The sequence below is a fragment of the Microtus pennsylvanicus genome, chromosome 13 (genome assembly GCF_037038515.1).
Source record: "Microtus pennsylvanicus isolate mMicPen1 chromosome 13, mMicPen1.hap1, whole genome shotgun sequence".
Lineage (NCBI taxonomy): Eukaryota > Metazoa > Chordata > Mammalia > Rodentia > Cricetidae > Microtus > Microtus pennsylvanicus.
In genome coordinates, this window is record NC_134591.1 from 2563859 (window position 1) to 2576693 (window position 12835).

A 12835-nucleotide genomic window follows, 5' to 3' on the forward strand; every position below is an offset into this window, starting at 1 on the left:
TATGATGCTGAGGAACTAGTCTCAGGGTGCTGGGTACAATGCTGAGGAACTAGCCTCGGGGTGCTGGGTAGGATGCTGAGGATCTAGTCTCGGGGTGCCCGGTATGATGCTAAGGAACTAGTCTCAGGGTGCTGGGTACAATGCTGAGGAACTAGCCTCGGGGTGTTGGGTACGATGCTGAGGAATTCCTCTCGTGGGTGTCAGGTACGATGCTGAGCTCTCTATTGGTCTCTGTCATTGGTACTAAAGTCTTCAGACAAGGAAACAGACTCAGAGAAGTTAAAAGGCTATCTGCATATCCAATATTCAAACCAAGGCCTTTCTGGCCCCAGAGTGCCCTCCAACTCTGCTGTACTGCACACCCATCCATTCTAAAAAGAAAATGAGACTCGCAGGAAAGTCGGGAGGCGCAGGTTCAGAGTCGCTGTGAGCGAAGGGTCACTGGGTCGCAGGTGCCTCGCTGGGGACTGCTGCGCCCTGTGGGAGCTGTAAGCTTTCATCGGAGCTGCAGGCAGGTACCTGAGCCCTCCAGGCCTTGTTCCTGGCTCCTTCTGAGCCTTTTTCCTCTGGGCTGACCTGATCATGCCACATCCAAGGAGAGACTGCATGTCCCGCCCTAAGGTCCCCCCTAACCTGCTTTCCACAGATCTCACATAAACACCTCCACATTTCTGAGTCTCAATTTCCCAACCCCAGAGCTAGATCCTCATGCCCTGCGCTCCCCACAGTTGCCCTGGGTCCAGAGAACATTTTGCCCAGGTACTTTGCCAGCCTTCTGTTTTCCTTGCATGTAAAAGAGCGCCCCCTGTAGGCTACTTATCTACTTGCTCTTAGCCCCAGCTCTGCGCCTCCTGGTACAACGGTGGTGAGGGAAATCTGTTCCAACCCTCCTTGACCAGGTGCTGGCCAGACCCAGTGGTGGTGTCAGTAGACCTAATGGTGCAAGCACTATGTGTACAAGAAGTACCAATCACAGGACTTGCTGAGAATGTGCTCATTCAGGCAGCTCCAGCAGCCTCGCAGTGGAAACATCCAGATCCCCACTGGAGAAATGATGGGGCCTGGGGCCTGGATGGCCACTTTCGTCCTGGGGACAGGAGAGCAAGTCCAGGCTTTCAAAGTTTCCTGACCTCCGCTTTTCACCACTCTTGCCTCCGGCTGCTACAGTCACGCCTTTGTCCTTGGGCTGGAGTGGCCACTCAGATGTCCGCATCCAGAGTGCATGTCGGTGGCTCGCCTTCATGGAGTAAGCCGCTTCTTCAGTGGACGCAGCACTTCGCGGTGCACTCTTGTGCGGGAGCGCGTGGTAGCAGCCGTGGTGGGCAGTCACCCTCAGTTCACACTGCCAGGGGCCGTTCCGGATGACGTGCCCAGGATCTCCTATTCCATCTTTGCGGGGCCCAATCGACTGAGCTGGCCAAAGTTGCAGTTATTGAGTGCACTTTAAGGATCCTGAGTAGGAGGGAGACTGACTCTGAACTTAAAATCCTGACTCCGTGGGCTTTGTGGGCTCTGTGGCTCTCTTATTGGGCAGTCTTGCTTCCTCCACTTCCATCCTCAGTTTTTCCATCTGTGGACTGGGAGGGTTGAGAGGTCACCCAGAAGGCTTTCTGAGCCTTGGCAGATTGCATGGATTCTAGAAGTCTCCAGAGACCCTTACAACCCATTCTCATGAGTCCCACAGTACCCCCTCCCTTTCCAGCTGTGTGGGAGTCACTGCTGACTGGTTTGGGCCTAGGCTGTGTTTGGCTACCTGCAGAAACCAGTCTACAAATGAGACAGCAGGTGGCCAGAATGCCAAGGCGGAAATGCAGTCCCGGAGCCAGGGGAATCTGTGAGAGCCGGGTCTGGGCCAGCAGGCCTCTGCGCCAGGCTCTGCTTGGAATCTGAGATGTTCAGTGGAAGGGGACTGCTCAGGCCATCCCAGTGCCCAGACTGCTCTAAGCTGGCCTCCCTCGTGTGTCATCTATGGCTGTCCCCAAGGCCAAGCTGGAAAGTACCAGCAACTCCTCCTGCCAGTCCTATTTCCCCGAAGGTCACATCTGTATCCTGAGCCTCTCTTCCTGACTCCATCAGCCTCTCCCACAGATGCTCTGAGCCCCATGTGCAGCTGTCAGCATCCCCCCTAAACTATTGCAAGGCAGCACTGTGCCTTCCCAAGTCTACGCATAGCCCCTTCCCTCCCCATATGACCTACCAACAGTCACAGCTAGGCCACCAGACATGCCACAGACTCCATGCCTGGCAGCCCCTCAGAGACAAGCTTGTGATAGACAGTGCCTGGCCCCGTGGCCACTGCCAGAGTCGTAGTCCGTTCTCTGCCCTAGAGGTGCCCAGACAGCTCGGTGCTGCCCAGGGCCCGAAGGAAGGGTGGTGAAGAGGCAGGACAAGCTGGGGTACACCCACGATTTGTTGCAGAACTACTGCTTGTAAAGAATGCAAAATGCCTGTGCCTTGGGCTCTTGAAACCTGTACAAGGGATCCCTTTGTATGGCAGATTTTTACAGCCCCTTCCTTCAGTCTCAGGGAGTCCTTGCTACAACTTTCTAACTCCCAGAGCTCCTCCCTGGGACCCTCATTTTCCAGGACTTGGTGCCAGCTGATTTGGGGCCAAGTGGCTTGACTTAGCTCTGCCTCAGTTTCCTCATCTGTGTTAATACCAGAAGAGGACCTCCAGGTGACAGCTCTGGTGAAGCTGGCTCTGGTGCTGAAGGCATGGAGGGTAACTCACTGGCCCTCTGGTCTGCTCTCCGGTCCCCAGTCTTCAAGTGATCTGAGCTGTAGACCTTCTGATGACCTGGTTTTTGATGTTCTCTCTCTCCTCTTCTTACCCCTTGACCCAGGGGGACAAAGGTGACCCAGGGCCTGATGGTGAACGTGGCGAGAAGGGCCAGGAGGGGTTGAAAGGAGAAGATGGGCCCCCAGGGCCCCCAGGCATCACTGGCATCCGGGTGAGTGTAGCTGTTAGCATCATGGGGCTCTGGTGAGGGACGCTCATACCTGGCCAGGCCTCCTGAGAAGTCGCCTAGTCTGTCCCTCCCCTGCACAGCCTTCCTGTGCCCTCCAGTTCCCCATGTCCCTGCAGCCCCTCCCCATCCAGCCCCTGGACAAGCTTTGCTGCCTCTGGGCCTTTGTGCCTGCTCATCTGTGGAGCACACGCCCACTTCGTTGCTCTCCTTGTGTCTCTGTGTGCCTTCAGCCATTCTCACAATCTCTAGCCTTGAAAGTCATGCCTGACCCTTCTGTGACAGTCAGGGAGAAACAGGGTTGAGTGAGAAGACAGAAACTCTACCCCTCACCTGGGTTAAACTTGGTTCAGTTTTGACCACTGACTCCATGAGTACCTTCCCTGAGCCCAGATCCCTGGCAGAGAACAGAAACCATTCTCAGTGATTTCAGACAGCATGCTTTGTGCTTTCCAGATTGTTCTTTAGATAGCAGCCCTGATGGCTGGGAGACTCGGAGAAATAAAGGAACCTGGCTCAGGCCACACAGTGAGAAACAGCAGGGTCAGGATTTCAACCTCTGTGTGTCCAGCCTGTCCCTCTGCTGTGGCCTCACTGGAATTCAGAGCCTGGGCAGGCTGTGGGGACAAGGATGGATGGGAGGTAGGGTATTCAGGTATTTGTCTGATGTCCAAGGGTGAGGGTGGAACAAGACTCTGTGGCCAACTCAGTGTCTGCCAGGCCCCTGGAACCCGGCCACCTTGTAACAAGCCACCAGTGTCAGGCCTGCAGGTGTCTGCTGTGAGCCAGCCTTGGCCTTAGCCCAACTCCACTCTCTGGATGCTTCCCTACTGCCCCCCCACCCCCCGCGCCGCTTGCTTGCCTGCCCACCAATGACAGATTCTTGCTGTTACCTGGGCTTAGCAGGCATTTCTTCTGGCCTGCTCCGATGGCTTCTCAGCCATCGAAGTTACCGGTCTGGGAGGGATCCAGACTAGTTAGCAACATGCAAGCCACTAGCCGTGGGAAAGTATTTGTTACCTAAAAATAGAGCCAAAGTGCTAATCGCCCTGCCCTCCGAAGCAAGGGGATGAAGTCACCGCTCAGCCCAGGAATGCAGGCGGGCTGCCTGTCAGACTTCAGACTTGCCTGCTGTGCTCACCTCAGCCCTGAGAATGTGTTTGCGAAGGGCTCCAGCAGGAAGGGGTGGCCCTTACCTCACTAATCCTCTGTGTCATCGCAGTGGCCCCTGACCCTCTCTGGCCTCAGTCTTGCTATGTTGAAAATTTGGAAAGAATGGGTGCCAAGGTTATTTTGAGTTCCAAAGTCCCAAGGCCATTCTCTCAGTGCGTGTGTGGTTCTGCTGTGGGGGCGGAGCAGCTGACCTAGACAAATCCTTAGGACGTGAGTTCAGATGTCAACCCTGGGGTCTCCAGTGCGTCAGACAAGCTGCTGCCCACCTCTCAGCCGTGAAGAGAAAATGAGGAGCTGGGGAGATGGTTTAGCGGAGTTTGAGTTCTCCACAGACACCCTGAGCTGTGAACAGTTGGGCACGGCTGGGTGGGCTGGTGACTGCAGCACTATGGGATCTTGATCCTAGGAGCATGATGGCCGGTTGGCATAGCCAAACACGAGACATCTCGTCTCCAGACATTACAGTCATGATGGCCGGTTGGCATAGCCCAAACACGAGACACCTCGTCTCCAGACATTACAGTCATGATGGCCGGTTGGCATAGCCAAACACGAGACACCTCGTCTCCAGACATTACAGTCATGAGCAATAGAGGAAGCCACGCGATGTCGTCTGACCTCCACCTGTGAACACACAGATATGTGGCATACATACTCAGATACACACACTGTATACATACATGTGCCAGAGAGTGGAGAGAAGAAACGTTAAATAAGAAAAGCCTTTACAGTCAGGTAACGGTGGCGCACACCTTTAATCCCAGGACTCCGGAGGCAGAGGCAGGTGGAACTCTGTGAGTTCGAGGCCAGCCTGGTCTACAAGAGCTAGTTCCAGGTAGGACTGTTACGCAGAGAAACCCTGTCTCCACTCCCCCAAACAAGCGTTTACAAAAATGCACAGAAATAGGAAAGTTTGGAGGAAAAAAATACATAGAAGCTGCTGATAATGACTGTGTTGGTCACGTGGCTGTGGTGGCCGTGGTGGCTGTGGTGGCAGGGTCCCTCACAGTTCTCATATGCCAGGGTCTTTCTGGCCTACGTGCACATGGGGCTGTGGACGCTAACTCTGTGTGTGGGTTTCTTTGGCATGGTGACTTCTGGAGGAATGTTTTCCATTCTGTGGATGCAGACAGCTACTGACTTGAAAATAGCATTTTATCAGCCTCCAGGGCCTCTCTAGAAATGTGTCCACGGTAGCATGCTATGTGACAATGTGCAGCCTGGAGGGAGTGCACCAGTGATCACATAAAACTGTATGACCGTGGTGCTACCTTGGTTTTTGTGATGCACAGACAATGGCCAAACTGCCTAGAAATACATTTCTTAGCCGTGTCCCCAACAATAGGTGATTTCTGCCTATCTGTGATAGGACGCAGCAGTGGCCTCCGGATGCTCTATAATCTCAGAGTTCCACCACAGGGTGCTTGCAACCGGAGGGACCCCTTTAAACAGGGCTCCCCTGCCCCCACAGAGGCTTGTTCCCATCCCCCATCACTGAACCAGTTCTGAGATTCATACTAAGGCAGGCCAGAGTGCCTAAAAAGCTGTGGAGAAGAAGGTCCCAGGGATGAGCTTTTATCATTGGCACGGCAGCATTGGCCAGCTGGCACTGTGCAGTCCAAATAGGAGAGCCACTCACGTAACTTAAAGTCCTCCAGTAAGAAATGAAGGCCTGGGTGAGTGGAAGTGGCGTTTCTTCAGCGGCAGAAGGGAAACAGTCTTGAAACATAGTATCAATATTTAAAAAGCATTAATGGGGCCCAGAAGATGGCTCGGCAGTTAAAGGTGCCTGCTGCCAAGCCTGACACCTGAGCTCAATCCCTGGGACCCACAAGCTGAAAGGAGAAAAATGACCACGACAGGCTGTCCTCAGACCTCACACATGCCCTGTGACTCGTGCTCCCTGCCACACACAAAAGATAAATAAATGGTAATGGAATAAAACTTTAAAAATAGGACTGTTTTTCTCTTCTCTGTACTGAGCTTTGCAGACTCAGGCACAAATAGCCCAGCTCAGATGTGAGTTTCTCTGGGGACGCTTGACCCGTGCCTAGACTTCAGCAGATCTGCAGCTGAGAACGCACATTTGACCTACAGAGGGAATGGCCTGGGCCCCTGGGAGGAGAGGATGTCTGGTCCCAGCATGATGCCCACTGTGAGGAGACCCCCAGGGAGTCTACAGAGTGACTGGGGTGTATCAGGGCCAGCTGTGCACCAGTGGGACCTAGACAGAGCTCAGGACAGCTAGCTGGTCCCCTGCTTCACATATAACTGGGTCAGCGGTGGAGGCAGCAAAAGCCCCTGCCATACTCCACACACCTGCTGTGGCTGACAGTAACGAACATGCCCTGTCACCGAGCTGAATCCTTAAACTCTGGGAGGACATCTAAAATGCTATGACCATGACAGACAGGTGCCACTCAGGAAACTAGGTTATTCTCAAGGCCACGTAGGAACTGGGTGACGTGGGTTTGGAGCCAGGCCTTGGGCACCCAATCAGGAAAACTTCTTGGAGCTTCCCTTATTCCCTCAGGCCTCACCTTTCTACTTGCTTCTGTGTCCTCGCAGGGTCCTGAAGGGAAGCCCGGCAAACAGGGTGAGAAGGGCCAGATGGGAGCTAAGGTAGGTCCCCTGCCTTCGACGGTCACATCCCTCCCCACCCACCTTCCAGGGCCAGCAGCCAAAGGCATCTTCTCGTTCTTTCTCTCTTCAGGGAGCCAAGGGCTACCAAGGACAGCTGGGGGAGATGGGCATCCCTGGAGAGCCTGGGCCTCCTGGCACCCCAGGTCCTAAAGGGTCCCGGGGCACCCTAGGACCAATGGTGAGGAGCTGGGCTTGGGGAAGGGAACAAGAACAGGGAGGGGCTCCTGCTTCCCTGCAATAATCACCCACCCCACTGCTCTGAAACCCCAGCTTTCCTGTCCCAGCCACCCATCCCTGCCCCAGGTCCCTTTGAGAACGGCACAAAGCTACAGCCCCTGGCTATACACAGGCATGGCAGGCAAAATGTATCTTGCAAACTGCAGGAGGCATTGAGTCCCTGGTGCTTTCGGGAACCCTGGTTGAAAAAAACACTCTACTGAGGGGTGGGGAAGGAGTCAGGTCTCTGGTACAGGGTGAGGTGCTGAAGGTCCTTGAACGGCTGGAACTGAGTCTCGGGGTCCTGCTAGACTTTCCCAAGGCAAGAGAAGACTCCAACATGGGGCAGGGGAGGCTTGTGGCATCTTTGACAGATGGAGCAGTAACCTTTTACATGGTGTAAAAGCTTTCATGGTGGTGGTTTCCTGCCACCCATGTGACATCATGGGTAAACGCTGAGGGAATATGCAGTAACACCCATTAGCTTTACCCTGGAATCCAGACCCAGATAATGCAAGCAGGGGGCTGGAGGCAGCAGAGTAAGCAGAGGCACCTCAATAGTTCTCATTAGCTGGGAGTGAGCTCAAGTGTCTATAAAGGTTCTGGAAAATGCCACCTGCATCTTCATAAACCATAGGAGCAGAGAGAAGGAAGGGCAGGGAGGCCCAGGGAAAGGCCTGCTTGCCTTCTTGTCTTCCACCTTGTCCTCCTTGGTTCAAGACATCGCTGTATATGCTGAGCCGAGTATCTGTGCTAGGGGAGGGAGTCACCACCCCGCTGTGAGAGCCATGCTGCACACCAACAAGGCTCTACTCCTCTCTAGGGTGCTCCAGGACGGATGGGAGCCCAAGGAGAGCCAGGATTGGCTGGTTATAATGTAAGTGACACCTTCCCACCAGAGAGGAGGAGATCCAGGTCTTGTAGCCAGAGGGGACTCCTGGCTATGGTAGAGTAGGGTGGAGGTGAGGGCAGAAGGGTCCACCAGTACCACCCCAGGTCCCGAGTGCTTCCCACAGAGAGTGGGTGCTCTGTGCATAGTCCAGCGTCATCTGTCCCCTAAAGAGAAACCACTGTGTGCCCTGATCCTGCATACACATTCAGGAGATGAGGCCTCAGAGAGGACATGGGGGCTCACGTGTGCAAGCCTGGCCTGGCATCTTGATGCTTTTGGCCAGCCTGGAGACACAGCAGGAAAAGAAAGGACAAGAACAGTGGGGATGAGGATTAGCGAGGGAATGCCCAGACAACCCAGAGCTGTCTGCAGCTGCCAGATGGCCTCTTCCCCTCCCTTTGACCCTAGCCTGCCCAGCGCACCACAGTGGGCCTGCTACTCAGGACACAGGATTGGAAGTGTGTCATCTGGAGGTGCGGGCAGAGGGTGGGATCCCGTTATACTGACCCTATTGTCGTTAGTCTCTCCTGTATCCTCAAACCCCCTCAGTTCTCTCCTTGTGTTTGCCTGCAGGGACACAAAGGCGTTAGGGGACCTCTCGGGCCTCCCGGGCCCAAAGGTGAGAAGGTAGGTGTTGTGTCTATGAGTAGTAACTGGAGACAAGACCAGCTCTGGGGCTTGGGGGCCGGGATCGCATGGAGTGGGACATAGCATCCCTTCACTCGTGACCTCAGGGTCGCCTGGCAGAAATGAACAAGGTGTCCCCACCGAGCGTCATGCTTGCGAACAGGAGCATTGAACCTGCACACGGGAGCTCACTCAGCATGAGCAAGGATGGACACTGAGAGAGGAGAAGGATGGGGGGAGGGCGAGGGCCCAGGGATGTGTGCCCTCCCGTGGGGCTCTGGAAATGAGAGAAATGGCCAGAGGAAAATCTCTGCTGGCCATGAACACTGGAGCACTTGAGGGTCCAAAGGTGTAAAGAATGGCCCCCGGGTCATGTCTCCAATGGGACCCAGTGGACCTGGAACCAGAACTCTGGGATCCCCTGTTCTCTACTCCCTCCTCCTTCCCCACCTAGCTGGAAGGCTTCCTAGCAGGCTGTGTCTTTGCCTCCTTGTCCCTGGCCTCTCCAGCCTTGTTTCTTTTGCCGACGCAGCTCCTATCTAACTAAGTCCTGCTGTGGTGAGTCACCGCTAACTTGGCACGCTGTCCTTGGCCCCTTCTCCTGGCTAGCTGAGTGCAGATCTGCAGGCAGGCCCCGGATGGACCCTGAGAGGCTGGAGGGAGCACACTCAGGCCCTCTGCTCTCCTCAGCCATCACAAGGCTGCCATGAAACCCTGGGGCCAGGCAGGAACTGAGCCCCCGGTGCCACCACTCAGAGTCATTGCATAGAATGTATCGCCATGCCGTAGATGGCTGTGACGTCTCCAGGTGACACAATACTGTGGGAATGGCCACAATGAACAGCCAAGCACAGACAGGCCAATGCTGGCACAGGAAGTAGGTTGCAAGGGAGATTCACAGGAGCTCGGCTCTCTTCCTGTGATTTCCCCAGAATTCTCCAGCCATTGCTGTACAGAACAGGCAGAGAAATCCAGTCTCTTGGAGCATAGGGGTCTGCTTCTCAACAGTGGGAGGGGTGCTGCTGAGCCCTCGCCAGCACCAGAATCAGAGTATGAACCGGTCTACACTTGCAGACACTGTCCTTGTCCCCGTGTAGTCCACTGATGCTGTAATGCTCAGATCGGGGTCTCACACTGCAGCCAGGCTGGTGGCACCATATGTCTTGGCCCTTCATTGCCAATTGGCCTTGCTAACATGGCTTTTTCCTGGGCCTCATTTTCCTAGTCTGCAAAGTGGGGGTGAGGGAACTATCCCGGGGTTGATGTAGAATCTCTAAGACAATATATGACATGAACTGACACATGCCAGACAAAAGACTGTCTGGTAAGCCCTAGTGTTCCCTGGAGAGTTCTGGTTTCCTGACACCGTTCACAGCTGGATCAAGAGCGTAGGCAGGAACAGAGGGGTTCTTCCTTCTATCCCACCTCTCTGGGGATGGTTTGTTCTAGGCACCAGGCTGGATCTCACTTGCCTTTAACTGCTGCCTGTAGGAGCCACAGGACCCCATCTGAGGGTAGGGTACCAACATTCAGACTGGCCAGGGCTGCATCCTAGTTCTGACCACTTCCCTCTTTCCCTCCAATTCTGCGGGCAATGGGGCCTCAGGGTGCCCTGTCCAGAATACAGAAGGGATTTCCAGGAGAGAGACAACCGTGCAACTGCATTTCAACCATCTCTGTGGCTGCCAAGAGCCCATACCCCAGCTGAACTGGGCCTCAGATGGCCTGCATTGGCCCAACGTCTCCACTCCAGTCTGCTCCTCTTTCAGCCTGTCCTAGGCATCCCTGTGGCTTGCAGACACTGTCACCACTATTACCTACAATGGCAATCTTGATTGCTGGTCTCCTAGTCTGCCTACCTGCGGAGGTTGGCTCCAATCCTGATGAAGGTAACAACCAGAGTGCTCCTGGATTAATGCTGCTTCTGTGGTGTCCACAGGGGGAGCAGGGCGAGGATGGCAAGGCTGAGGGCCCCCCCGGGCTACCTGGAGTTCAGGTAAGTTCCCTTTCTGTTCCTCTGAACTTCTCAGTGTAATCAGGCACAGGCTGCTGAGAGCCCTCAGAAGATGGGGCTCATGTTTATCCATTGTCTTCATCATTCAGGGTCCCGTGGGTGACCGAGGAGACCGTGGGGAGCCAGGCGACCCAGGATACCCTGTAAGTATTACAGCTCTACCTTTGGAGGGCATGGAGATGGTGGTAAAGGGGAGGCAGTCTGCACTGGACGCAGGCTCTGCCCCTACCGCATCCATCCACTGGTATAAGGGCAGAGAGCATCCCTTTATGAGGCCAGGTTAATACCATAAAGGGAAGCCCTGACGTCTGCTGGGGGAACAGGAGGGTAAGGTCAGGAACATTAACCACCCACGCAGCCAGCAGATTGGCTGAGTTTTCTTCCAGCAGGACCTGGGGGCGAGGGGTAGAGGGCTGGCTCAGGTTCCCCACTTGTCTTTTGTAACAGCCTTCCTAACAGAAGCAGCTGCTGCTTCTCCCTCCATTCCAGCTGCTCTATTGCTCTTCCACCTACGGAGCAGCTAAGAAGCTAGAGCTCAGGGTCAGAGACGTGGCAGGAAGAGCAGCGGTTCCCTGGCCACTTCAGAAGGCCCTCACCTGTCTCTCCTTGGCTTTCAGGGTCAAGAGGGAGTTCAAGGGCTCCGTGGAAAGCCGGGTCAGCAGGGCCAACCCGTGAGTCTCGTATCTTCTTGCTATAAGCATCAGAAATGACAGAACAGAGCCTTTAAAACTTAAAGGGATTGGCCCTGCAGGGGGACATGGGGAGGCAGCTCATGCTGTATTTTATGCCCTAACCCTGGGGCTCCCGAAGAGCCTGCACCCCAAACCCCTCCGCACCCATCCCCCTCCAGGCGGAGACTGGTCACCCTCCCCAGGAGAGAGGCCTGGGGCCGCCTTGTGTCATCTCACCTTGGTTTGCAGGGTCATCCAGGACCCCGGGGGCAGCCGGGACCTAAAGGATCAAAAGGCGAAGAGGTGAGAGGGTTTGGGGGTTCAGTGGGAGGCTGAGTCCTGGAGTCATGGCATGGGTTGCTCTAGAGCCACACAGTCAGGAAGCAGGGCTGGGAGATACCATGTGCGCAGGCTCTGCAGCCGTCTGCACGGGCTGAAGGATCAGTGCCTGGGTAGAAGTTAATGTAGCCAGGAACCCAGCTCACATCTCTGTGGGGCTGCAATGGAGGAGGAGGAACAGGAAGGAGTTAGTGGAGGAATAAGGCGGAGGGAGGTAGAAAAGCAGAGGAACAAGATGGTCACAGAAGACTCCTTGCTGTGTGGCCCAGAGCAGCAGGGATAGCCCTGGGTGACTCTGAGTTTCCAGGCATGAGGCTCTCTGGTAGATCACACTGATCACAGTACCTATGATCCTCCTCTTGGTGCCCCTTGCAGGGCTCCTAGGCCCTGCTAACGTCTGTCTCTTGTTTCTGTTTTCTCAGGGCCCAAAGGGAAAGCCTGGCAAGGCTGGGGCATCAGGTCGGAGGGGACCTCAGGTGAGTGGCACAGCTCCTCAGTCACCACCAGTTCCTGTGTCCTCCGGAGAAGGCTTGACCAGGCTCTTCTGTGCCTCCAGGGACTGCAAGGGCTGCCAGGGCCCCGGGGTGTGGTAGGAAGACAAGGCCCTGAGGGCATTGCTGGAGCTGATGGGATTCCTGGCAAGGATGGCCAGCCGGGATATCAGGTAAGCAGGACATTGGGTCAAAACCGGTGTTAGGGACTTCCACAGCCTGCACACCGCTCACGGGCCTGAAGAGTCCGTTAGAAAACTGGGTGGCATCTAGGTAGGTTGTCTTTCATCTGTTCAGGTTCTTATCACTCCTCTCCTTGATGCTAGTCCCTGGTCAGTGAACCATATTGTCCTACCCCTAGCAAGTATGACCTCCTTCCTCCAACTGACTGGGTCCCAGTCGGCAAGCACCCTCCTACCTGCTTTCTTTACAGGGAGAGCAGGGAGATGACGGGGCTGCTGGCCCCATGGGCCCTGCTGGGAGAAGAGGAAACCCAGGTGTGGCTGGCTTGCCTGGAGCACAGGGGCCTCCAGGATTCAAGGTCAGCTCTTATTAATCTTCCTTTCTACCCTAATCCTGACGGTAATGATACTGGTTCCTTCAGCATCCATGTCCTAAGGTCCATGTGAACGTGGAACCTTTGTTGTGGTCTTTTCTTGGGGATCCCGGTCCTCATCTTGACCCTAGTTTAAAGGATAGTTTGTCCAAGTGGCTAGCAATACTGCCCCCTGCTGAACCGTACAAACCTTCCACAATAGTTGAGTTGTCCATAGGCGCCCTCTGGTGGGCCTTTGTGAGACAAC

General features: G+C 55.1%; 1 protein-coding gene across 12 annotated transcripts in view; it reads left to right on the top strand.

The window, feature by feature from the left end:
* The window catches only part of Col27a1 (collagen type XXVII alpha 1 chain), a 122921-nt gene that overhangs the window by 96017 nt on the left and 14069 nt on the right, over positions 1 to 12835 (top strand). For all 12 annotated transcript variants that reach the window (XM_075945133.1, XM_075945134.1, XM_075945137.1 and 9 more), the window contains exons 37-48: positions 2844 to 2951; positions 6708 to 6761; positions 6853 to 6960; positions 7822 to 7875; positions 8464 to 8517; positions 10457 to 10513; positions 10621 to 10674; positions 11149 to 11202; positions 11452 to 11505; positions 11964 to 12017; positions 12098 to 12205; positions 12466 to 12573. In XM_075945133.1, coding sequence (XP_075801248.1) covers positions 2844 to 2951; positions 6708 to 6761; positions 6853 to 6960; positions 7822 to 7875; positions 8464 to 8517; positions 10457 to 10513; positions 10621 to 10674; positions 11149 to 11202; positions 11452 to 11505; positions 11964 to 12017; positions 12098 to 12205; positions 12466 to 12573 — 867 coding nt within the window. The remainder of the gene's footprint in view (positions 1 to 2843; positions 2952 to 6707; positions 6762 to 6852; positions 6961 to 7821; positions 7876 to 8463; positions 8518 to 10456; positions 10514 to 10620; positions 10675 to 11148; positions 11203 to 11451; positions 11506 to 11963; positions 12018 to 12097; positions 12206 to 12465; positions 12574 to 12835) is intronic.